Here is a 26,170-nt window from a genome sequence, read left to right on the forward strand (position 1 = left end):
ACGACCGATAATACCAACCGAGAGTCTATTTTAGTACTACCTACTGTAGCCTAGGCCTAGGGCCTACTTACTCGCATACAGGGCCTACCATAGTACTAGGCCTAATATGTTTTAAGGTAGGCCTAGTTTAGGTGCAATCCAATGTTATTATTATTTTAATGTATGTTATGCGCAATTTGAAATAGTGGAAAGGATTCTTTTTTTGCAATTCAAATTGTGGTACACAATTTAAAATTATATATTTAAATGCCACTGAACAACAAGTGCTCAATTTTGCCAGTCGCCTAGTGCATGCACATATCATAAAATGACGTCATAGGGTAGCAGTCGACATAGCCGACGTGACAATCTAAAAGTCCCTCGCGCACTTGTGCCATGGTACCAGAGATCGCACAAATTGTAAGGATTATGAATGAATAAAACCAAGAGGAGTCTGTATCTTCTCTCCACGCTAGCAGGAGTTGTAGGTGAAGGGGTATATCTCTTTTTATTCCTCAGTATATCTCCCCAGTGCAAGGGTATTAACTTAATGAATAAATACCGACTTTGGACAAATATAGACTGGTTGACTTGTTGTTGGGGCTGACTGAAGTGAGGACATTTTAGAAATAATGCACTTGTCAATTGTATGACCCACTTATACGACCCCCGGATAAAGACAATCGTGTCTCGTTTAAAATCGATTCATCTTTTAATTTGACTGTCTCATCTCCACTTCAAAAGCTCACTATAGTATTAACAGTACACGAAGTACATCCAGAATTATCCATTTGTAATTATAATTAACAGTATGTAATGTGTTTTTTTTTTATGTTTTAGGTATAAAACATGAGGGAAGCATGTGTGATACATGTCGTATGCAACCAATTTATGGAATTAGATGGAAATGTGCTGAATGTCCAAATTATGACCTTTGTTCAGCATGTTACCATGGAGACAAACATTCTCTCCGACATCGTTTTTATAGAATGAACACACCGTCAAGTGAAAAGTAAGTGCTGTTGCAAACCACTAAACTCAATCACATTAATGTGTTTCGTTGACATTTATTAGTATCATACTGTTATTAATTACTAAAGTCAAGTCTAGAAATTCTAGGCAGGGTTGTCACCGCACTTGTCTGCTTTTCTAAATTTCCTTGAAGTGCAACTTGTGTTTTATAAGACAATGAAGCTAAAAATATTTATTGTGTTTAAATGATGTACAGTACATTTTCCAGTCCTGATATGTATGCTTGTGAGAACCCCTGCTAAATTACATTGTATCAATAATTAATTAATAATTAATTAAAAAATGTTTTAAAACAATAGTAAGCAAACATTAAAATTAATTCCCTGAGTTTTTTAAAGTATTGATAAAGGTTCAGATGTAAAAGGAGTTCAAAGTCACTGAATAATGGCACATTGTTTTACGGGTCATTATCTTGCGGGTAATTATCTTGGGTTTATTTTTCCTGAGTGTTCTGAGGTTAATTGATCTTGGGTTATTTCTTCTTGGGATTTGAAGTCTGAGATAATTGTGGAAGTATACTGTAAGAGATAAAGTTGGACAAAATGCACATTTCCAATGCATCAATAATGCATTCTTGCAATTGAATTCATAAGGTCATTTTACACTTATTAGAGTAATTTGCTATCCTCTCAAGTTCTTATACAATCCTTGTTAATGTTGGATTAGCAAGTACTTAATATTAATTATTATGTACATTAATTATATGTTTGGAATTTTGCTAATAACTAATAATCATGTGTAAGTGTATGGAGTGATTTTTTACGCAGCATAATCACAGTGCAAAATATTCAGTTAGCTGAATTAATAATTGCCTTAAGTGTGTATAATATTGACTTTTTTAATGTAGAGTTAACATTGTGTATTTTTGTCTTTGAAAAAAAGACAGTTAATTTGTTATTACAATGGTAAAATGCATAATAATAAATTATGATCAAAATTGCTAGCCATTTTTAACCCACTGCAGGATACAGGCCTCTCCATTCAAGTGGACTCCATAACTGTTTACTTTGTCCTGTTCATCCATGTCAATATCAATTGCTTGGGAAAATTCATTGTCAATCATTGATAACACTAGATATAGATTTTCAAAAAAGGAAAGAAAAAACGATGTGAGTGTGAGTGAGTTTATAAAGTATATTGTATATTTTAATGTAGAGTTCTATTGGAGCCTAGAAGAAAAAGTAAGAAGATTGGTGCAAGAGGAATATTCGCCGGTGCTAGAGTTGTTCGTGGTGTTGACTGGGAATGGGAAGATCAAGACGGAGGTAATGGACGTAGGGGAAAAGTTACTGAAATTCAAGACTGGAGTGCTACCGGGCCTCGAAGTGCAGCTTATGTTTTATGGGACAACGGAGCTAAGAATCTTTATCGAGTGGGATATGAGGGAATGGTAAGGAATGTAATGTAACACATTTGTAAAAAAATGTTTTCAGATAATTGCAGGAGCCTCCCGATATTTTGTGTCATCTCTTGCTCTCCTGCTAAAATGCAAATTCCATTTTTTTCTCATTTATATTTTCGTTCAAAACATAACAAAAGCTTTAAAACTGTGTGATAGATTGAAATGATACTTTTAATACACACCTAACTATTTTTTTATCATCTCTGTAGTCTGACCTGAAAGTTGTGAGTGATGCTAAAGGTGGAATATTTTACCGAGATCATCTTCCTTGTCTGGGTAAGTTTGTGCCTATTTATTACCAGGATAAACCGACATTGGCCTTTTATCTTCCTAGGACAAAATGTAGAGCTTGAAAAATAATAATTACACCCTTGCAATATAATTGGTATTATCCATATCACCATTTATTCAATTCTTTTGTGTGTGTTGTAACATTTTGAGTATGCTAATTTGAATTCCAGGTGAGCAAGGACCAGGTGGACATGGTAATCAAGGAGCATTCCTGATAGGTGACCAGGTGAATGTTGATCTTGATCTAGAGATTGTGCAATCTCTCCAACATGGTCATGGTGGATGGACAGATGGCATGTTTGAGGTAAATCTTCTATGCAATCTGTAGAGCTTTGTCATGGCAGATAAATATGTAGATAAATATTGAAAGAACATAGCTGCCCAGACAACTCATTATGGTAACATTATTGTTATTGCCTTTAATCTAGAAGTACAATAAAAAGAACCGTTGTTTAAATACAATCTAGGCCTCTTTTCTATTTTATTTTGGTTGGCATTTAATATGGACAGAAAGAGAATACAAATATAGCAACAGCGCCATCTTTGTACTGCTGCTAGTTTTGCAGATTAGAATATGATAGCTAGCTATAGGAATTCAAAGTCACAAACAGTTTTTAGCCATTGAGTTCAGTTGATGATGATTAATATTAATTTCAAATCGGCTGAAAGAGAGGTGTAAGGTGAAATCAATGTGTCATAAATTTGTCTACAAATGTAGCTATTAGCACAATAATTTTAGTTTGGTCGTTCCTGCAACACCTGAGAAAGATTGATCTTGGCTATCAAAGTAAAAGTAATAAAATTATCAATGGCCATTCAGTGGAAATTATTGGTAGCTCTCTCAGCCTGTAGCTGCTGTGATAATAGAAAAATCAACTTGATGTCAACACATTGTCTTATAATGGTCATCAGAGATCAGTCATTATTTCTCTGACTGTCATTGTATATATAACAGGTGACTGCCAATGGCCATTCATGTTGAGGGATTTTTATAGTTAGGTCTAGTTCTGTTTTCTAGGTCTGTTGTCTTGCCAGCAGGTGATAGAGAGACACCAATAAGACATTTGCTCTGATGCAGTGTTATCAATGGTAGCTTTGCTGTAATATTAAAATAAATAATAATAAATTGTTATTTTGCAGACACTTGGTGTTACTGGTACAGTTGTAGGAATTGATGAAGATCACGACATTGTAGTTTCCTACCCTAGTGGTAATAGGTGAGCACTGAAATTTAATTTTAAAACCTTAAGCTATTTAAAAACAATGAAGCACAGTTTTAAACAAAAGACGCTGATAGGGTTAAACAATCATTTGCATGATCTATATTATGATAGCACTTGCCCAAAATGTGTTACTCTATCTCCAATATGCATCTTGACAGATTTGGGCTAGGGCACCCTTTAATTTTAATTCATTCTGCTATGTTATAACGACAAATTTTTGCTATAAATATGATTCTTAGACCAATTTCTTTACTAATGCTGTGTTTGCTAGGGCTGGACCATATTCTCTAAACCACAACATCTATGCCATAATACATTGGACTAGTAGTATAAACCGCTATTTGAGGGTTAGTTGTACCTGATTGTAATGTAATACTGTATTTAACTCATTTATTTGTGTTCTCTATTAGATGGACATTCAACCCTGCTGTATTAACAAAAACTAGTGGGTCAACTACTGGCGGTGCAAGCGCTGGAGCAGAAGCATCAAATGCCAGCCCGTTCCAAGTGTCTGACTTGGTACAGATTTGCAGTGATTTAGACCGAATTAAAGTTTTACAGAGAGGACATGGTGAATGGGCAGATGCTATGCTACCGGTTAGTATTTCAATTCCTTAGGTTTCCAATCTGATTTATAGTACCAAAACACAAATTAAAATGTGTTCAGTATTTTCTACAAAAATTTACAATGTCGCCACTACCGATATATTTACATATTGAGAGGAGTTTACCATCAAAGCTAAATACTTTTTTGAAACATATAATACATATTATGATGATTCTTTGTTATAAAAAATCAATATTTTATTCTGTATATATATGTAAGAATTTGGTCATGCTCTACAACTATCTTGGCCGCCATTGCATTGACTTCAAAACATTTATTAATTTCAATACAGTACAAATAAAGATATATCACATATATATTTTATTCCTTTTTGTTCAACATCTGTTTGTGAAGCTTTGCGTTTAGTCCCTGTATTATGAAACAAACAACAAAGCAAACTAGCTCATGTACAAGATTTGAATAATCCTATAAATCCTATAAACCTGCAGTAAACCTATATAAATGTTGATCTTGTTAATTTACTTTTGTTTCTAGACCTTAGGAAAAATTGGAAGAGTTCAGCAGATTTACCATGACAATGATCTGAAAGTAGAAGTATGTGGAACATCTTGGACATACAACCCTGCAGCAGTAACTAAGGTTGCTTCAGACAATACTGGGCTGGGTTCATCTTCAGGTAATTGTTATGGCTTACTGCAGCCTACCTAACTGTAGATCGATGTACCCACCTGTAGGCTACCTAACTGTAGGTTGACTACATCTCATCTACAAAACTTCATTAAACATCGATTTTGAGCCTTGTGGTGATACAAATAGGCTAACCCATGTTAATTGACATGTTATGCTTAGTTATAAAGCATTCCTACGTGTACTACTAATTGTTGTATTTGCTCTTAATTATTTTTAGAACGATTGTCTGCATTGCTAAAGAAGTTATTTGAAACTCATATAACTGGTGATTTAAATGAAGAACTTGTAAAAGCTGCTGCAAATGGTGACTCGGCCAGGTGCGAAGAAATACTTTCAAGGCATGACCTTGATGTAAGTAATGTTGGATTCAAACAAATACAAAATACAAAATCATGGTTTGTAAATTTATATTGAAGAATTTCCAATTCATTTATGTATATAGAAACAAGATAACAATATAATACAATAATAGCATTATATAGTAACAAGCTGCATGTTGGTGTTTAAAGAAGCTTGACTGCCAATTTTAGAGTTCCCCATTCAACTCTGGCAAAACAAAGATGTGCACATTTCAATACCCTTGTTTTGTAAACAATTGATGGTGCTTAAAGCTTAATGACTTAAAACTGGTCCAGTGTGTATATGTGGCTACAGAAAACAGTGCATCTTTTGGAGTAGGAGCGAGTCAAATGGCCGAGCTGTTAAAGCAGGGGCGCCGTTTACAATACCTAAAGAGCTAACATAATCGGTATGGGTTTGAGGCCGACTCGCTCCAAGTTCTGATGGTGAAACAAGTCTTCTCGGATAAGGACTATAAACCATATAACCTGTGTGCACTTTAAATAACCCAGTTCATCTTTCGAGACGAGTATGGGTTCGGTGAACTGGATCACAAAAATCACCTATCGGATAGGACAGTGATTAATTTACACTTGGTAATCCTTGGCCACATGTGCTACAAAAAAAGGTATACCCTTGACAGCTGTACAACATGAATATTGTACATCGTCCACACCTGTGTACAATTCAGCCCAGTTAGGCTGCGATATATAGGTTATTCCCACACATTCACATTCCCACACATTTCAACTTGACTCGTGAACATTATTCTCTCTGTTTACTCATTGATATTCATTAGTTTTTATTCTGATTTATGATTATAAGATTAATCATTGTTTACCAGCATTCTAATGCATCATATCTATTTACAGGCAAATGCTCAGTTTGCTGGTCACACAGCATTGCAAGCAGCCAGTCAGAATGGTCATGCTGAAATCATCAAAGTTCTTATGTCGCATATGGTAGATGTGGAAATAGAAGTAAGTCTGTCTTCTTGTATGATAGATGTCATTGTGAGGGCATGTGGCGCAGTGTGTTGGACGTTCATATCCAACTCTCGCTGCATTGCTTGTATCCTTAGACTTACGTTTGCCTCTTTCCATGCACCCAGGTGTATAAATGTTTCCATACGTGTTTGATCCAAAAAAATGACTGGGGTAATAATGTTCAGCGCTTAGAGGTTTCACAACATTAGGCGCTATATAAATACAGGATATTATTATTATTAACGCCATTTGAAATCTAATCATTAAAATAAAAGTATTTGAATAAAGAGTACATAATCTCATAATAATGTATCTACCAACTGCTTTATTTTGTAGTAAGATTGCAGACAAGTCAGCGTAATTATATTAACGTATGTGAACAGAACTAAATATATATCTATTTTGATTTTTCCTTAGGACAAAGATGGTGACAGATCAATTCACCATGCTGCGTTTGGAGATGAGGGATCAATTATACGAATTCTACAGTGTGGTGGAGCAGACCTGAATGCACGCAACAAACGACGGCAAACGGCGCTTCACATTGGTGTAAATAAAGGACACTTAGGGGTTGTGAAAGTATTGCTTGAATTAGACGCTCATCCAAGTTTACAGGATTCAGAAGGCGATACGCCACTGCATGATGCTATCAGTAAAAAGCGTGATGACATACTACAACTTCTGCTAGACAACAGTGCTGATATCTGCATCACAAATAACAATGGCTTCAATGCATTGCATCATGCAGCTTTACGTGGAAATCCAAGGTAAATATTTAAAAGTAGAAATATGTTTCTTATCAATTCATATTTTATTTTAAAAACATCACACTTTTCCTTTTCATAATCCATATGCCCTCATTCAAAAGTTGTCTATTTTTGCATTATAGGATGAAAGTTGTCATGACCTGACATTTTCAGTCCTGTCTTCTTCATAAATGTGCAGAATTTTATTCTCATTTATTGCAGCATCTCCATGCCATTTTAATGTCAATGTTTATGGCAGTTAAAGACAATGCAAAACAATGGGAAACTATTGAATTGGGTACTAGCACATGGATTGTGAATTGTGTGGTTTATTAAGGAATGTTATGTTTTTATGCTTCAATCGATAATTAATGTGTATAATAATAATAATAATGACATTATAATATAATAATATGATATATTATTTATATAGTTGTTTCTTATGTAGAAAATAGAAATATTTTCCAGGATTTTTTTCTTTTATAGGTAGCAATCCGGATCAGTTGTATAATACTACAGTAGAAAATAGATATATACACCTATATATTTTTATTACAGGTAGCAATTTCACAGGTCTAGGATAAATGGCAATTTCATACATTCTGCTTCATGTGAAGCCAAATTTCTAAATTTTATTGCAGATTTATCATAGCAGGATATTCAAATCATCATCTCTACACGTTAATAGTACAAATTTAATCAAGTATTTAATAGGTGCAGAACATATAGTTAATTTAGGTGACCTTCAAGTTATCAATATCTAGTAGTGAGATGGAAGTACATTACTGCTAAAAGTGGACAGTCAACCTGCACATCATCTAGTGATAGATCAAATCAGCACTATGGTTAATCATAGCAAACACCACAGCTACTGATAAACCAATTCATCGCTACAAATTTGCCACTGCCAAGTACCGATAAACCCACCATATAAATATATGCTACATATTACTTCAACTGATGGACCAACTATTGAAGACCAAACTGCTACCTACCTGTCTACTGGCTACCAACTCAGACTGCTCAATAGCTACATGACTATCAACTCCATTACACAAAGTAAGTAGGTTTTTTAATTTTTCATCTTTTCTAGTCTTCAAAAAAATCTCTACATCTAGTATAGCAACATTTTGCTTGCTGTAGCACCAAATTCTGTTGGAACTCATGTTACTACCGAATGTGGTGGAGTGCTAGTAAAAATGTTGTTTGTAGCAGCTACATGTATGAAGGGTAATCATATTGTATTACTTTCATTTTACCATATTAATAATTTATATTATATAATGGTAAACTACAGTATTAATATGTTTTCATATGAAATCTCTATGGTCCATTTGCTATGATGTTGTCTAAATGAAAAAGATTTCCTCTATTTTAAACCTTCATTGTTGTAATTCGTATACTAATATCTGGCATCAATATCTGGCATCATGCAGACTACGTTTGATACTGGCATTTCTTTCTGGCAACATTTCAAGAGAATACCGTGATTTTAATCACATGTTCTTGTTGGAATCCACCCATTTATTAGGTCATGAGGAATAATTAGAATAATAATTTTTTTTAAACATAAAATAAATGTAATGAATTATTGCTTTTGTCTTAAATGTCTTTTCTCTGCTCATGCAGGGTTTGTGGGTAAATTTGAGTGAAAGGTCATTTAGATTCTATACCCTTTCCAATAAGCAATTATATCATGGTCTTTGGTTTCATAATGTTTCTACTCAGGAAAATTTGTTTTATTTTTCATTTTCTATATATTATTGTTCATTAACAATCATCATGATCAACCAAGTCAAAATGATTAGGATTAACCATTCTCAGTAAATATTCAGCAACAATATATTCGGAATGATTAGCAGCAGCATATACTGTAGTAGTCACAATCATTTATCAATCAATCAACATCATTTCATGAGCAAAACATCGTCAACAAGATGAAGAACATGCAACATGATCAGTAAGAACATGACCAGAGATATAATCATATATCATCAACACAGTCTGAGTCAACATTATCAACATTCATCATAGTCGTCATGACAGCAATACATGCAACATAATCAACCACAAATGTAACATAATCATAATAATAAAAGCATAAGCAAAATTATCAGTAATATATATAATATTTAATGACCAAATGTAGTGATCCTTTAATATCAACCCCATTTACACTTACAATTGTGTCCTGGGCCTCTCTAGATTTAATTATTTGGTTTCCGTCAAGCATGTTTACACTTTCCTTTCAAATAATAGCCCTGATGATTCATTTACTTCATTTCTCAAGTCATTTGTCATGGTTTACTGCATAAGCCAGCTCAAAAAGTAAAAGCCCCTCCTGGACCTACATTGAGAGGTGGTCCAGGTCTGTATCTGACTCTGGGCCGGGTCTGGGCCTACCCAAATTGTAAGTGTAAATTGGAATCATACTTGCGTAAATGGGGTCATAGTTAACATAAATAGGGTCATAGTCAACATAGCTAGCAAAGTCAGAACAATCATTGTTGTCAACAATATAGTCCAGCAACATCATTATCAAGATTGACAACATGATCTTCATAATGAATACATTGACAACAAGACTACCAACATAGTCACCAGTAACACATGAAACCACAGACCACAGTCATCAACACAGTTTACCTATTGGTCATTATCAAAAATACATTTGTCATGATATCTATCTATCAACGATATATTAGAATGATAAAAAAACATATTCATAATGATAAGCAGCAACATACTCACCACGAGCATTGCCATTATTTATTAGAATCAACACGGTTAACATAATAAGTAGCATAGTTAACATCATTAACAGCATATTCACCATGACCTTACAATACCTACAGATTAATTGGTTTGAGGCATTAGCATTCTATGCCTAAACCTAATAACTAGGGACTTTTCTATTTGATTGAACGTGCATGAAGTTCACATCCACATGGGTAGTAGTTGACTGGTACTCATCCACGATTAAATTAACATTTTGATTATTAAGTGGACATTCACATTGATGTGCCAGTGAACATATGACCTACTGTAATGACCATGTAATCTCTAGTAGTACACTTATGCTGGGCCGGTGGTAGTACACAGGTTTAGGCCATGGTATCTATAAGGCTAGCCTAGATACTTAATTTTCAGTGTTATGACGACATACATTCACTCGTACTCAGTCAGAGAGAGAACAGCAAAAGGCCAAGTTCTCAAATTTTGCAGTCAACATTTCAGTCGACCTGCACATACACATATCATAACAATAACTTCATAGGGTATCAGTTGACATTGTGGACGTTCAAATTCAAAAGTCCCTATTATCAACAACATACTGATAGTCAACATTAACAGCATAGCCAGCATGATCAACAAAATAGTCATCAACTCAATAGACAGCATGATAAACAATCAGGATGATCAACAACAACACAGTTACCAGCAAAGTCATCATTGCTATTTACCGTTGATTTAAGAAAAATAAAGTTATTGGCTAATTGTTTGACATCTGTTTCTGCAAATACAATTTGATGCGATTGAATCCATCTGTGCGCAGCTGCTAACTGGTTACAAGTTGATGTGAAATGGAGTGCTACGGCTGGTTGAAGGGGACCAAATCCATGTAAAGATACGATGTGATTCCCATTTACCAGCTAAAGCCCAACATTTATTATCGTTCTTGCATCTTCCATGGTTCAGATTTTTTCCTTTTGTCCTGTGTCTTTTCTTTGTATTGTTGTTTGTTTCTTGTGTCCTTTGTTGCTGTTTCTTGTTCTGTGTGTACCATACATTTTTACTGTCTTCTTACTTACTGTTTCCATTATATATTTGTATTGTCTTGTTTCTTGTGTCTCGTATGCTGTTGTTTGTTTCTTGTGTCATGCGTTGTTCTGTGTGTACCTACCATACATTTTTATTGCTTTTTTCTTCTTCACATATTTTGTACCGTCTTGTTTTTTATGTGTCCATATAATGTTTATCTTTGTTACTTGTGTCCATACATAGTTATTATTTTGTTTCCCCATAAATTCTTTTGTCCATCATTATTGTTGTTGTCTTTACCTGTACTTAATATAAACCAAAAATAGAAAAAAAAAATCATTAATATATAACTATATCAAATAAAGCAGTGCTTGCAATTAGTCCTCAAGCTCCATTTACAAAGTATATTTGTTGACCATGCATCTCTTGTTTCCATCAAATTAAATTGAACTACAGAAATAGAATATTATATCCATCAAATATTAACAGTATTCTCATAAAACTATTAATTAATATTAGAAAAACTGTGTTTGTTAAGCTTCATGGAAATCTTGTTAATTAATTTAGGTATTTATTTTAGTAGATGATATGTTAAAAATTAAACTCCCACATATCTTTAAAAAATGTTTGTATTATCCATTGTAAAAACAATGACCTTTCTTTTGAGCTAAGAAGGATTATTTTCAAAAGACAAACATTGATTTGACAATTTGTTTCAGTTGAGGTTTAAGTGAAATTTGATTCAGCATTTGCAATTCATGCAAGACATTCATATAATTATGGCTAGCCGAGTGGGTGAGCGGTCAAGACAAACGCACTGCAAGCCATAGCTATAATTTCTACATTCTGCATTCCTCGATCATAGTTGGTGGCCGAACAAGTCTTCTTCAGGACTGAAAGCTAGCAGTTTCAAATGTTACTTATTCAGATCTCCCCTTCAATAGAGTTGTTGTTATACCCATAGGCCTTCTTGTCTGTATCCATCTCATGGACTCAACAGAAAACTGATACGAGTCATTTTTTTGCCTGAACCTGCCCTTAAAAACTGGCCCTGGTGTACTTTAAAGAACCATGGGTGCATTTTTCAGAAGAGTACGGAATTACCCTGGTATCTTTTACTGTTCCTGGTAGGCTACACTTGCGGTGTGGGTCTGTTAAGGGCCCAATCCGAATTTGCTAAATTGAGAATGAACTGTAAAACAAACAAGACTATGACCCTTTAAGATGCTAATTCTATTATATAATTATAATGTACTTACAGTTTTAATGCAGTTTACCTTGATTTAAAAGTAATGCACTCAATTAATCTTACTGTAATAAAAGGAAACACTTTATTACAACAATCAAATTGTAATTGTTTATAGGCCAATTTAATCCACCAATCAAAAAGGCCCATCATGCTCTGAAAGTTTATGATTTTAAAAAGATCAAAATCTACCTAGTCATTATATTTTAATAGTTCTTATCATTTAGGCAATTTGTATAGCGTGATATGCTATGTATGGGTGTGTCGCATGGACGTACTATAGCAAAAGCTAAGTTTGTCTTCAAATCAGTGCGTTTTTATGCAACTTCTATGAGTGTGATGTATATTATACTATTAGAAGTTAGTTAATTGCATAACTCTTATTGTTTTATACTATCTATTTTGATTTGTCTGTGTATTGCATGTTTTACATCAAAGACGATGTCGAGGGATATATAGACTTAGTATAAACTGTAGAATAATGATGGCAGACGCGTTTGCCAAACAAGCTAAACATGCAGTTCAATCTAGTTTATCGTTCTTGTACAACATACATTTATATTCATTCTATAAAAAAAAGAACATAGTTGGAAATATACAATGTCAGTTACCAATCAGATGATGTGAATTTAAATATGTAGCATAGTGCATGTTTTTCAGAACATGTCATTACACATGCTATTTTTGAGATGTTGTAACATTTTATAACACTCAGTAATGAGTGCTAAAAAAGGGAAGATAATGCCCTCTATTGGTCCACAGTAGATAATTAAAAGGGTTCATTTTATAATGAATACAAAGAATAGGAATAAATAAATGACTGAAATAATATAAATATGTTTGGCAACATGAGACTAATATGGGTATTCAGAGGAGTGGTATGTTCATGAATTCATAGCTGACTAAACAACATAAAGGCGGATGATTTATACAGTAATTTCATGCTAATAATTCGTAATGATCCAACATTGATCTGTCTGAAGTTCAGTGTGGTCAGATTAAAATATCCAACATGTGTAAATTAGTTGATTTACTACATGTCTTTGAACAAGTGTGAAACAAATTTATTTACTAGCTGTGAGTGCACATCATATCTAATTAAGTATGTCTTATAAATCTCATGCATATTCATTAGAACAGCTGTCAAGTTGGCATACACACATAGTTAATATTTATGAGCTTATCATACTATATTATTAGAATATATATACCACATACTATAACCTTATTTGTATTGTGTGGGTGATAGTAATGAGATGATATTCTATAATAACTAAAATCATTTCTGATTCTTAATTATTGAGTATAATTTTCTCTTTAAAGGGCAAGTCCGTATTTTAACATTTCTATTTGCGACCACAAATAAAGCAGAACTAACGTTTGTTAAAAAAATGTCCTGACTTATGTAAGAATTTAACACACATAAATTTGAGAATTTATTTTATGACTAGATTTTGGTCTGCAATAATTAATTAGTTATTACATAATATGTGCTATCAATTGTATATTTAAATACATTAGACCAATTGCAAACATGCAATTTATTTGAAAGAAAATTTGTAATTATTCAAATTATCTTTTGCAATATGTTAGTAAAGAGCTAAGACAGTGAGTTATGTGTAGATTATTTGATAATATTAGTATATGACAAGCTTGTTGGTGACAAAATATCATAATTGTCTCATATAGCCAATGAAGTTCTAGGCCATCAATTCTTTATGACAAGGAATAAGTAGACTGTGAAAGGAGAACGGTGCGCGTGCATGTCAGTTGGTTAGTAATTGGATAAGGTGTTGGTGAGGGACCCCAAACTGTGTACTTGATGGTATACCCTAGCATCATGACAAAGACAAGGTGACCTTGGACAAGTTCAGTAAGAATCTAAATAACTAATCTAATGATTTTGATTAAATCTTGTGCCGGTAATTTAACTCGGTTCATTTATTTAATCAACTAGTTTAATGAAAACGTAGTGTGCTGATTACCATTACTATTCGTCACTCTTCGCTTCCATTTAAGGCATCATAATGTCATTTCTTTCTACACATTCTTTCAATTTGCTTTTAAATATTTCAATTAATATTTTTAAAAAAAGATCAATGATTAACTGTATAGCTTTCCTTTTCAAGTTTTCTGTAGGAAAGACTTTTTTTTTCTTGTATAACACACTTTATCTCAAACAGTGTTAAATTTAATTGAACTCTTAAAAACAAAATAATGTAATTCCTGTTGTTTTGTTGTTGTTACTTTCCATATTTCAAAGATATATTTTCTTGAAAAAATCACTTTGAAGCAATTTTTTTTGTATGTTATTTTAATGCCACATAATAGTTAGTTAGTAATCACTTTGACCAAAAACTAGATTAAAACTACTTTTAATTAAACTTGAGTAAAAAGAGTAATTCACAGAATATTGTACAATTGTTCAGACTCGTGTGCGAGGACCAAATTGAGGCATAAACTCAAAATGATCATTTAAATCATTTTAATCTAAATTAGGAGATGAGCAAACAGAATAACAATGTATTATCCCCCACTCCAATTTTGCAGTGTTCTATAGTTTGCATGTAGCATTTTGATGCATGTGATCTTTTAGGTAAATATTGTATTGTTATTTAACCCAATACTGATGAAAAATTACAAAATTTAAAATCCATGAAGTTTAATTAACTAATATTAATTATCAAATAGATTTTATTTGAATTATAAATTCTTCAATAATAAATAGTTCACTCCAATATCAATATTAGGTTTATTGAAGGTTTGTTAATAAAAAGAAGAGAAATAAGTCATAAACAAAGTTGAAAAAATTAAATTTCTAAGTTTTTATATCAATTATTTATGTATTTGTTTTTTAAAAAACATTCAATAAATTTAAAATTAATAATTATTATTACATAAGAAAATTAAAATATGAATATTATAGTATCTTTTGAAATTACTTTGATATACACTAAATTAGTTTGTGTGTACCGTGTACTGAACAAATTGTATACAGCAGTGTGACGATGATGCAGTGCTATCATAATTCTCTTGATTGCCCATAAATAGGCCTAACTAGCATGTGATGTTTCATCAGGACAGGTGTATGGTAGCTTCTATACACGAGTCAATAGCCGGCAGCATATGATTGCTTTAGGCTTTGTGAGACATTATACTATTGAAAGGGCCTAATGAAAAGCATAATAATATAAATATCTTAGGTGCATGTATCCTTGACTCTTTCCCTTCTCTCCGCCATTTTTGTCCTCATTTATGTACTTTTCTTCTATTATCTTCGTCTTTCTTCCTGTTCTCCACCCCTCCCAACACCACTTTCTTATTCACTACCACCTCTCTTTCCTGTCTCCACTCCTTTCCCTTCTCCCCCTGTACTTCTCCATTCCTGTACATGCCTTTCTCTTATTACTTTCTTTCCTTTCCTGTCTTGACCACATCTCACTACCACCTTTTCATCTATCACCCACTTTCTTTCCCATCTCCACTCTTTTCCCTTCTCCCCTGTACCTCTCCTTCTGTACATTCCTATCTCTTATTTAACTTCTTTCTTTTCCTGTCTTTACCACCTCTCACTACCACCTTATTATCCTCTATTACCCCTTCCTTTCCCATCTCCACTCCTTTCCCTTCTTCCCTGTACCTTTCCATTTCTGTACATACCTTTCTCTTATTTATCTTCTTTCTTTTCCTGTCCTTACCACCTCTCACTATCACCTTATCCTCTATCACCCTCTCTTTCCCATCTCCACTCCTCCATGTACTTCTCTCCATGTACTTCTCTCCATGCACTTTTCCTTTCACCTTTTCTCCTCTCCACATGTCATCCACCACTACATTCTTATCCACTACCATGCTCTTTTCCTTCCCCACTCCTCAACTCCCATTCTTGTGTACACTTTTCTCTCACCATGTCTGTCACATCACCAATCCATCTTCTTGTCTTCGCCCTTTTACCCTACCACCCACAACACCTTGATACACAGTAAATCATGCGTGGAAATTAAAACTGAAAAGAGTACTCTATGTTGAAATATTTCATTGAGAGGCCATCTGATCCATTCCAAGAAAAAACATGTCAACAGTTTATTATTTCTCTACTATTTAGTAAACTTCAAACAAAATGATATGACCTTTGACTTATGGAGAATAGATAAATTATTAAATGGAACACATGATGAACATTATGATACTGATATACTTAATTAATTATACAATGGTTATGAGCAGATAATATCTGGTACATGTGGTATAATTAAATGTCAAGAAATGAATTAATTAAATAGTTTATTAGATATGTGTGTCGTTCTATTTAATATCAAATTCCCTATTCATGTAATAAACAAAATAATATAATCTTCAATAGGTTCTGCAGAGTGTATAAAAGTAGGCCAACACTCTTATACTCTTTCAGTATGTTCTGATGACTTAACGAACCAATATACAATTAAATCTCAGATTAAAATTTGTAAACTCTTGACTTTACTGATGAATAAATAATGTTACTTACCTTTACTTTCAGTCATTCAGTCTTCGTTCCATCGTTATGCATTCATTCCAACTTCAGAAGTTTCAATTGTTCATAAAATACAAAACAAAAGGAATATTACACAACATCGTAAATAGTTGGTCTGATTCTATGTATGCGACTCAACCTTCACATGGTTGCACTGTACTGTATACCTATCAAAATGACTAAATGATAACACTGCTGGGGTTTATTTGCCCTTTTATTTCAATTAAGTTGTGCGTACCGGTGATCAAAAACTTTGTCAATTTATCATCTTACTCTTCTTCATTCTCAATTATTAAGCTATCTGATTGGTCGATTGCTTAGTGTTGTGAATATAATTGTTTGAGCATGCTCTCACGATTGGTCAGTAATCTTAATAATTATTAAAGCTTTTGTCCAACTGTTGCTTTTCTTTACAACTCTGAGATCCCCTAAGTTACTGTAAAACATTTAATACATACCATAACTCAATTGTGAAACTTATTGTTATAGTTTAAGTGTTATATTTATTACGAACCCTCCCCTCTAGTTGTTGTGGCGATGTGCTCATGTAGAAGGTTGGCCTAAATTTCAGTATAATCATTATGGCTTAAAGTTGGATTGTACTTCTAAGTTATTGTGCTAATTATGAATATAAATTATTATCTAATATTATGATACAATATTATTTAAGCTTTTTAAAAATTGGAGTGGCATGCCTACAGTAAGTGGTGACAATGACATAAGCTTATGCATTTTTTTTACTCCTTGGCAAAATAATATTTATTCTATTATAATTATGTAATAATAATAATTATATAAAAATTATATAATAATAATGATTATATAATAATAATTATAATAATTTAAGTTAAATTTAATATATAACAGTAATTAATTAATAATAAGAAACAAGGGATTTATATACCTGTACAGTAAACACTATATATAATTTGTATTGATACTATGGTATTGATAATCAAATAATTATTAAAATATTTATTGATTCTTATTTTAAAATATTCCACAAAAAGTACCGTAGCATAATTGTATTAATGTACGATTATGTAGCTTCTATTTAATTTTAATTTATACTTTAATATTTTATAATAAAATTACAAATAGCATATTATACCAAAGCTGCTTAATATCTTCAGTGAAAAATATCCAAACTACAAAATATCATTTATGTAATGATATTGAATTTTGAGTAAGTTAAGGATTCAATGTTAGTTATGGGAATGATGCATGGAATGTATGGAATGGCTGCACTATGAGACTACATGTGGAATACTACAAGCAATTGTAGGATGTCTGTGTGTGTATGCTTTCTCACAGCCTGTGGTAGCACTCTGTGGGTGTTGATCAAGTCAATGCCTCAACACAGCTGTTTGTCTTTTTACATTTCATTGTGTCGTTGTATATAATTAACCTGTATCATAACGAACGAAGACAATTTCATATTCAATTTTTGCTAAAATTTAGTTGAAGTTGATTTTTATTGTTGGAATATTACTTCACTGAAAATGTTACAAATCTAAAACTTGTCTATCTATAAATTAGCAATAATTTAATTACAAAAAATTTAGTGATTGACATTGTTATTATTGAGATAATAGTTATTTCTATCTTTATAAAGTTGCCGAATATGTTTGTAAACGTACAGAACGTGATATATGGGGCTAGAGTTTTGATCACCATGTAATGTAAAATCATTCATGAACTGTAAAGTGACACAGAGACATGTGCCGTGTGTATTATAATGGGGAACCCCAGGCTGTGCTGAATTTTTCTGGATCATCGCATTTCATTTTCAACCTAAAAAACGCAATTTCCAATGAAATTGTTGTAGATGTGGATGGTTGGGCCAGTGTTAAGGCCTCAAAATAAAAAGTTTATGGAACGCTGTTTTAGACCCTTTTTTTATACATCCATAAATGTCATTTTTAAACATACTGTAGTATAAATACATAATTGTTATATTGACTAAACTATCAAATTTTGTCATGAAAAAAAATGTATTTTTGGTGATTGATAATAATTTCATTAGTCCTCGGTTGTCATGTTGTAAGCATCATTATTTCATCATCGATTTCATTTGTTTAAATATACCCAGCGAAACTACCGCTTGTTGATGTCTGCAAGGCACTATAAAGAATGTAATAAAACCAATAGATAATCAAGATGTTAAATCACAATAAAGTGCCTTATAGGTCAAACAAAATGTTAAAGTTGGGTAATTTTAGAAGTCTGTTTCTACATGTATACGTATTCAGCTGCTTACCTGTAAATATCATTTAATAACACTTGCCAACGTACAACAGATGTAAATACATATCATAGCTCTGTTCTATCATTTTCTTAGTCTTAAATAACCAATCTTAAGCCTTTATTACTTTAGTTTACACTCCAATCCTATATTATACTGTTTGTCTAATATTCTTATGTCATCTTTTTTTAAATATCAGTTACATCCTTTTATTGAAATATAGTACTCATAGCAATATTATTATTTATATGTAACATGGATAGTTATTTATTGTCTGGTAAAGCAAACATACAAAAGTTCCTGTTTTCCAAACTAAAATGTTTCCCTAAACACGGGTTTGCCATAGTGCTAAAACATTACCGTGAATCTTCTAATAGTAACCCACACTCTAATAGTAACCCCCCTTCTAATAGTAACCCACCTTATAAGTCAATCTATAATAATACCCCCATACTCTAATAGAAACCCATGGGGTTACTATTAGAGTCACAAAACTTATGATGCAGACATATTTTGAAAATAAGGAGATCATGCATGCTGATCTCGGGAGTGGGGGTTGGATTGAGTGTTTTTGAGTTTATAAAATAAAGTTAGAGTTCAACAAAATTTGTTTATTCGTACTGTTTTATTATTTTGTTGCTGACCGGAAAAGTTGGAGGTGGGTTACTATTTTCAAAATAACTTATATTTAGTCTCAGTCACTTGGGGTAGAAACCTTGCGTCTTCAAAGGGTTAAACTGTCATAATATTGATTAAAATAAAAAGTCTTTAAATGTTTTTAAACTGATTATTGTCATTCAAATGTTTAATGTAACTTGTCATTAACCAGCAACAGAAAACAAGCAGTCAGCAAGTGTCTTTCGTTTAGGTTGTAGGATTGTTAGCAACCATATTTGTCGTTTCCCAACTATTTGCTCTTCGGGAATAATGCATCCATTGTGTTGTGGTTCTTTTTCCACAGATGGCGTGTCTTGCTTTTTATAGGTGCTGTTTCCCGATTAGTGTCTCATCGGTAATAATGTTGCATACTTTTTGTTCTTCCATTGATGTTTATAAGCTTAACTTTGACATAATAGGGATGGGGATCAGTCTGGTGCTAATATGTAGGTCACTGAATGACCTTTTAAGACACAGATGGTCTTTATATAATGTATGCTAAACTGTAAATGTCAAGTCGAATGTAAAATAACGACAAATTAACATGCAAATGTGTGAACTAAATATTTACATATATCAATTCTTAATTTGATTTACGTTAGTTCATCGTGTGCTGTTCTTCATATGTTTTTCTTAATACCATATATTAATCATGTCTAGATGGATAAAGATTGGTTATGATTTAATTATATAATTCACCATACTTGGACGGATGTGGATAGAAACCATAAAGGGCATGCCTTGAGGAATTTAAACCCTCCCCAGCATTCACCAGCTACACACACATCATACACATAATGTTTTATATGTACTTTGGAATGAAAAATTACTATTAATGACTTTTAAATGTTTAAAAGGGTGTGCTCCTACATATTTGACCTCAAAATTGACTTTTAATAATAAAACCCATTCTAAAGGCACACGAAGCCAAAGCCATAATGATTTAGTTGTCCCCACCTGGAATATTTGTCAAGGCAAAACAACTTTTATGTATTGTTCATCTAAAAGCTTCAATGAACTTCCAAATGAATTAAAAATTAACTTTAAAAATATGTCAATAACTTCATTTCAAAATACAATTAATACGCAACATTTAAACTAAGTTTTCTTTTCTAAAATTGATTTTTATTTTTAGTGTATATTTTCTCTATTTATTATTTCTATTACTCTTTGCCTTTACTTTATTATGTTTGTTATGAGAGTTTCAATTACTGTACCACTTTGAAAATCAGTGCACTAGTACTGAAAGTGCCTGCAGAATAAAGAAAGTATAAATAAATAAATAATTAAATTTTACATCTAGTGGTCTTTTATTGTGACTCTTCATATTTCCCTCCAAGACAAGATATAAATTTGAAACTTAAAATTGAGAAGTCACTATCGTCATATGCAAGTTCATCTTTCTTTCTCTTTTTTTTTCAACTTTATTTATAGAAGGTTGGACTGTTTGATCACTTAATAATGGAAGTTGATATTCAGAGGCCATCTTAAATTTCATTACCAAAAAACAATACTGATAAGACTACAACATTCATCAGGATTACAACACAGGATACGAAATCATGTATCACTATGAATCAAATTTATTCCTGCATATCATATTTTTGCCCTGGCCGATTGAAGATATTTAGTTAATCGAGCCTGAAACGTTTTGCTGTTACAGCAATTTATTATAATGTGACTATGCTCTATGGTATGAAAGCACAATTCCATAAATCTGAACTTACCTTGGACAGTTATTGGTAGTTTTATTTTTAATTGATTAAAGCACTACCTACATTTTTCAAATTATGATTGAATGACAAAAAAACAATAATTGTTTTTATTAATTTTAAAATAATATACTGATTACTAAAAATAATATATGAATCCTCTTAAATTTTAAATGTCAAATCTACAAAAATGATTGATAATTGTTCATATACCCAGGGGGATGCATATCCTATTTTATGATAAGACATAAAAGTGTAGCGATGCTCTCACCAACATGCTATGAGAGAAAACGTGGAGGTAGAGAATGTGTTGAACTGTACAATCCTTATGGTATCATTGTTATATTAACCATTCTTTGTTGACACTCATTTTTGTGTCGTAGAAGTATAATTGCAGTTTCAACATTTAGATATGGAACGCTGTTTACGTTTAACATTTTGATGATATGAATTTTATGACTTGATATGTGAATGAAATGCATCGATATGAATTGCATGACACTATATGAATGAAATGTTTTGAATGAATTGAATGCTTTGAGAAGTCAAACTATTGGCGGCGTATGTCATTCTCGCTCACGATTTTTTACGAGGTCCGTACGCGGTCAAGCTACCAAGGGAGCGTGGTGGGAATGACATGCGCCGCCAATAGTTTGACTTTTCAAAGCATTCAACTCAATTCATTCAAAACATTTCATTCAAAACATTTCATTCAAAACATTTCATTCAAAACATTTCATTCAAAACATTTCATTCAACTCAATTCATTCAAAACATTTCAATCAAAACATTTCATTCAAAACATTTCATTCAAAACATTTCATTCAAAACATTTCATTCAAAACATTTCATTCAAAACATTTCATTCAACTCAATTCATTCAAAACATTTCATTCAAAACATTTCATTCAAAACATTTCATTCAAAACATTTCATTCAAAACATTTCATTCAAAACATTTCATTCAAAACATTTCATTCAAAACATTTCATTCAATTCATATCGATGCATTTCATTCATATATTGCGTCGTAAAATTCATATCACCGAAATGTTGCGTAAAGGGTGTTCCATAATTAGATATAACTCATCACTCTCACCCCGTTTCCAATGTTAAACAATCCAATATCATGAAGAAAAATAACGGTAACGGGACGATTCGGCCCTGAGACGATTCGGCCCGGGACGATTCGGCCCTGGGACGATTCGGCCCGGGACGATTCGGCCCTGGGACGATTCGGCCCGGGACTATTCGGCCCGGGACGATTCGGCCCTGAGACGATTCGGCACACTTACATTTATCGGCTTTGATATGCATTTTATAAGCAAAAATAAGCTTTTCCCCAAACTTTATTTCCAGAGAGACTATGGGGTAGTACTACTAGGGATAAAGATGCAATAAAGCAAACATTTTGAAAACATTGTCGAAAATGATCAATTTTTAGTCACGCGAACGATGTAAACAAGTTACGCCCTCTGTTGGCCGCTTGGCGAATGCACGAAATAAACAAGGTTTTCGAAGTAATAAATTCATTATAAAATTATAAATTTTTTTTAGTAATTTATTATATATATTATATCAAAATGTCAATATCAATAAAATACGGATTGTTAAACACCTTTAAAAACTTGATAAATACCCACAAAAATGAATATGAATTTGGTCTGAGGTGAGACGTTTCGGCCCACAAAGTGGGATGTTTCGGCCCGAAAGTGGGCCGAATCGTCCCACCAAAAGTGGGCCGAATAGTCCCGGGCCGAATCGTCTCAGGGCCGAATCGTCCCTGAACCAAAATAACACATTACAACAATTGCACTGTAAAGGAAACACTGCTTCTTAGTTATCCTAATCCACTAATTAAATGCTACCTATTACCTTTCTGTGCTCTTTTATTGTTCGCGTTTGTTACTTGACTAGCATTACTTCAGAAGTTACTTGAATACCGAAACTTCAAGATATTCTAAACTCTTCTTTATTCTAATATTCCTTCTGAAAACATATGGTGTACTGCAAGCCTGATTGTACTAATTGTATAATTACATATCAAATATCATTAGGAAGGTGACTTTTGGCCATTGTCATTACATTTTCCTATACATCTAATATATGGAAAAAAAAAATTTAATTTCTAGTTTATAACATTTTTTATTTTTAAATTTGTGTTAATGTATTTATTAAGTTCAATTTGTTCATTTCATAAAATTTATTTACAAACTCTGATCCACAAACAATGAGAATCTAGGAGATCAGTGAATAAAGGCAAATACACAAAAATTTGATTAAAAAACGAGTAAGCCTAAATAGTCGGTTGTTTGTTTTTAGTTTGTTGTTAAAGTCATTCTGTGAAGTACATGTGTGTATTCTTTGTCTCTGTACTGTTTCTGTGTGTATCTGACTTAATATAGTTTTTGTTAGTTCTCTTGGCCATGCTAGTTGACACAATTGTTGTAGTATGTTGTATTCAGGGTGTGGTAGTACATTTTATTGGCTGTACACTGCATTATGTTTTTACTTTCAACAATTGCTGCTGTGCTATAACAGCTGATGTACAAACTTACATGTTTCACAGTGACAAGAATGTAATTCGTTATTGGAATGCCTTCCTTCTTCTAGTGATACCTTCTTGCTACAACCTATGCATCAACTCTGAGAAAACAAACTCAGTTTGACTTTTAAAAGGCTTTTAATTAGGTTGATAGCAGAAGAAAGTTCATTCTTGTAACATTGTAATGGGATACCCATCAGATACCACCTTTGTTGGGCCTATATAAACATACCATCTACACAACCACTTTATGTGTCAAAACAGTTTCTTTGTTGGTATTTACCTAAAAGTCAATATTTTAACTATTTGTAGTAACTTTTAATTCATCTAAAAACATAAACATTTTTTGCACGGGATTTCATATGTAAAACACTTAAGTTGGGATTATTAAGTTAACAATAGCCATAAAGGTGACAGCGCCCTCATATGTTTTTCATAATTAAATTAATAATTCCACAGTTTTATAATTGTTAGTATTGTTGTATTCTGTGATTGGTTATTTGCAGTTTGCATTACTGTGTCATCAACAGTGATTGGCCAGTGCTAGGCTTGTCACATAGTAGTAGTAGGCAATCTTGGTGCTTGCCATCTTGTGGTCCTGGGTTCAATCCTCAGTCTGACCTTTGACAAGGTTTTTCTAATAAAATTCACATTCCTAATCAGCTTATAATGGCGTTTTTATATACATATTCTGATTTAATGTGTTATATGTATTCCTTCAGGATATAACAATTAGAAAATGATCTGTTTCAACATTTTTACCGTCTGTTTATTTTATTTTATTTGAACCATATTTAATGAGGGTGATCTATCCAGCAATTGCTGATCATTTGGGACCCTTAGAACAGATACAATACACAAAATACAACAATAACAGTAAAGTTAAAGAAAAACAAAAGCCTAAAAATAAAATAAATTGCATGAGAATTAAAAATCTGAATAAGAAAATTTGGAATATAGTTAAGCAAAAATAATAAATATATATACTTAGATCTGTTTGTACTGTGACATATAAGACATTTCCCCAAAGGGCATAGAAACATGTTATACACTTCAGCGTAATAGATGGGAATGATGCCACTTTCAGCTAACATTGCCATGGTCAGCAAAATTATAATTATATGAAAAATAATTACCCTCAACCCCAAATTAAATCGCTAAGGTCATCTAACAAAGGATGAACATGCAAACACATTGCTGTTTTTGGATTTATAATTAAAAATCGTTTACGCAATGAAAGATACATAAGATATGTACTTTATGTTGACATGGAACTCAACTCAACTGTGACGACATAAGTACTTCGAGCAACTGACCGCCCTTCATAGTAACGCAGATATGTCGCATAAGCCCAGTTGAATTGAGTTAAGAAAACTTAAAACAATTTATCACATCATGCGTGTTGTATAGGTAATCACAACCAGTAGCGAATTGTAATCCTTAGCCTTTATGGCAAGGGTTTGAAGCTCACTCGCTCCGTAACTCTGGTGGCAGAATGAGTCTTCTCGGATAATGAATAAAGAACCGGCTATTGTACATCTTTCGAGACGAGTAGGGGGGTTAGTTCGGTGTACTAGCTCACACAACCACTGTCGTGGACAGAATGATTTGCGCCATAGTTGACAGAGCCGACATGAAAGGACCCTTAGGGGAGATGAATGTTGTTGTAAAGGTGTATCATCTAAGTCCATTATGCCATGTTGCGGATATGGCGATATATAACTCTCCACCATTATTATTTTATACAGTAATAAACTAATACGACCTTACCACGTTGAAACACCGGTTCTCATCAGATCACTGAAGTTAATCATTGAGCTTGTATGGGAGACTATCTGGGAATACCGGGGTGCTGTATGGAGCTGGGGTCCCATTAGGCATTTGAAATCAGCACTACTGACTCTTATGGCAGCCCCTGCATCTAATATCTGCCTCAGACCTGGACGAGAGAAGCCTTGGTCAATGTTGGGACCAGCCAAAGGTGCTTTAAACAGTCCTGGCTTAGTCATCATTCAGATGAATTTAAGACTAATTGACATTGTCGTTTACAACATAGAAACAAATAAATTAAAGAAAATAAACTAATCCCATAACCACAATACATGCCACTTGGAGATAATCAAGTGTAATGATCCTCTTTGTTTGTCATGCTTATCAAGACATTGCATGGCTGCAGTGAATCTATACACCCAGCAAAAATTACAGTGCTTAAGATAAGATATAAATCTAACATG

At 32.8% G+C, this 26,170-nt stretch overlaps 1 protein-coding gene and 1 long non-coding RNA gene across 4 annotated transcripts in view; one reads left to right on the plus strand and one right to left on the minus strand.

Annotated features, from left to right (window-relative positions):
- The window catches only part of LOC144845914 (E3 ubiquitin-protein ligase MIB1-like), a 78,281-nt gene that overhangs the window by 426 nt on the left and 51,685 nt on the right, over window positions 1-26,170 (plus strand). For all 3 annotated transcript variants that reach the window (XM_078703424.1, XM_078703425.1, XM_078703426.1), the window contains exons 2-11: window positions 820-991; window positions 2,167-2,401; window positions 2,623-2,689; window positions 2,875-3,008; window positions 3,845-3,921; window positions 4,338-4,524; window positions 5,030-5,171; window positions 5,403-5,536; window positions 6,397-6,504; window positions 6,928-7,277. In XM_078703424.1, the coding sequence (XP_078559550.1) occupies window positions 820-991; window positions 2,167-2,401; window positions 2,623-2,689; window positions 2,875-3,008; window positions 3,845-3,921; window positions 4,338-4,524; window positions 5,030-5,171; window positions 5,403-5,536; window positions 6,397-6,504; window positions 6,928-7,277 (1,606 nt within the window). The remainder of the gene's footprint in view (window positions 1-819; window positions 992-2,166; window positions 2,402-2,622; window positions 2,690-2,874; window positions 3,009-3,844; window positions 3,922-4,337; window positions 4,525-5,029; window positions 5,172-5,402; window positions 5,537-6,396; window positions 6,505-6,927; window positions 7,278-26,170) is intronic.
- Window positions 10,830-12,331, minus strand: LOC144845939 (uncharacterized). The gene is made up of 2 exons (XR_013612609.1): window positions 12,278-12,331; window positions 10,830-11,323 (listed from the first exon to the last, which is right to left on the minus strand). It is a non-coding gene; the product is annotated as an uncharacterized LOC144845939 (long non-coding RNA).

Source organism: Antedon bifida, chromosome 6, assembly GCF_963402885.1.
Source record: "Antedon bifida chromosome 6, ecAntBifi1.1, whole genome shotgun sequence".
Classification (NCBI taxonomy): Eukaryota; Metazoa; Echinodermata; class Crinoidea; order Comatulida; family Antedonidae; genus Antedon; species Antedon bifida.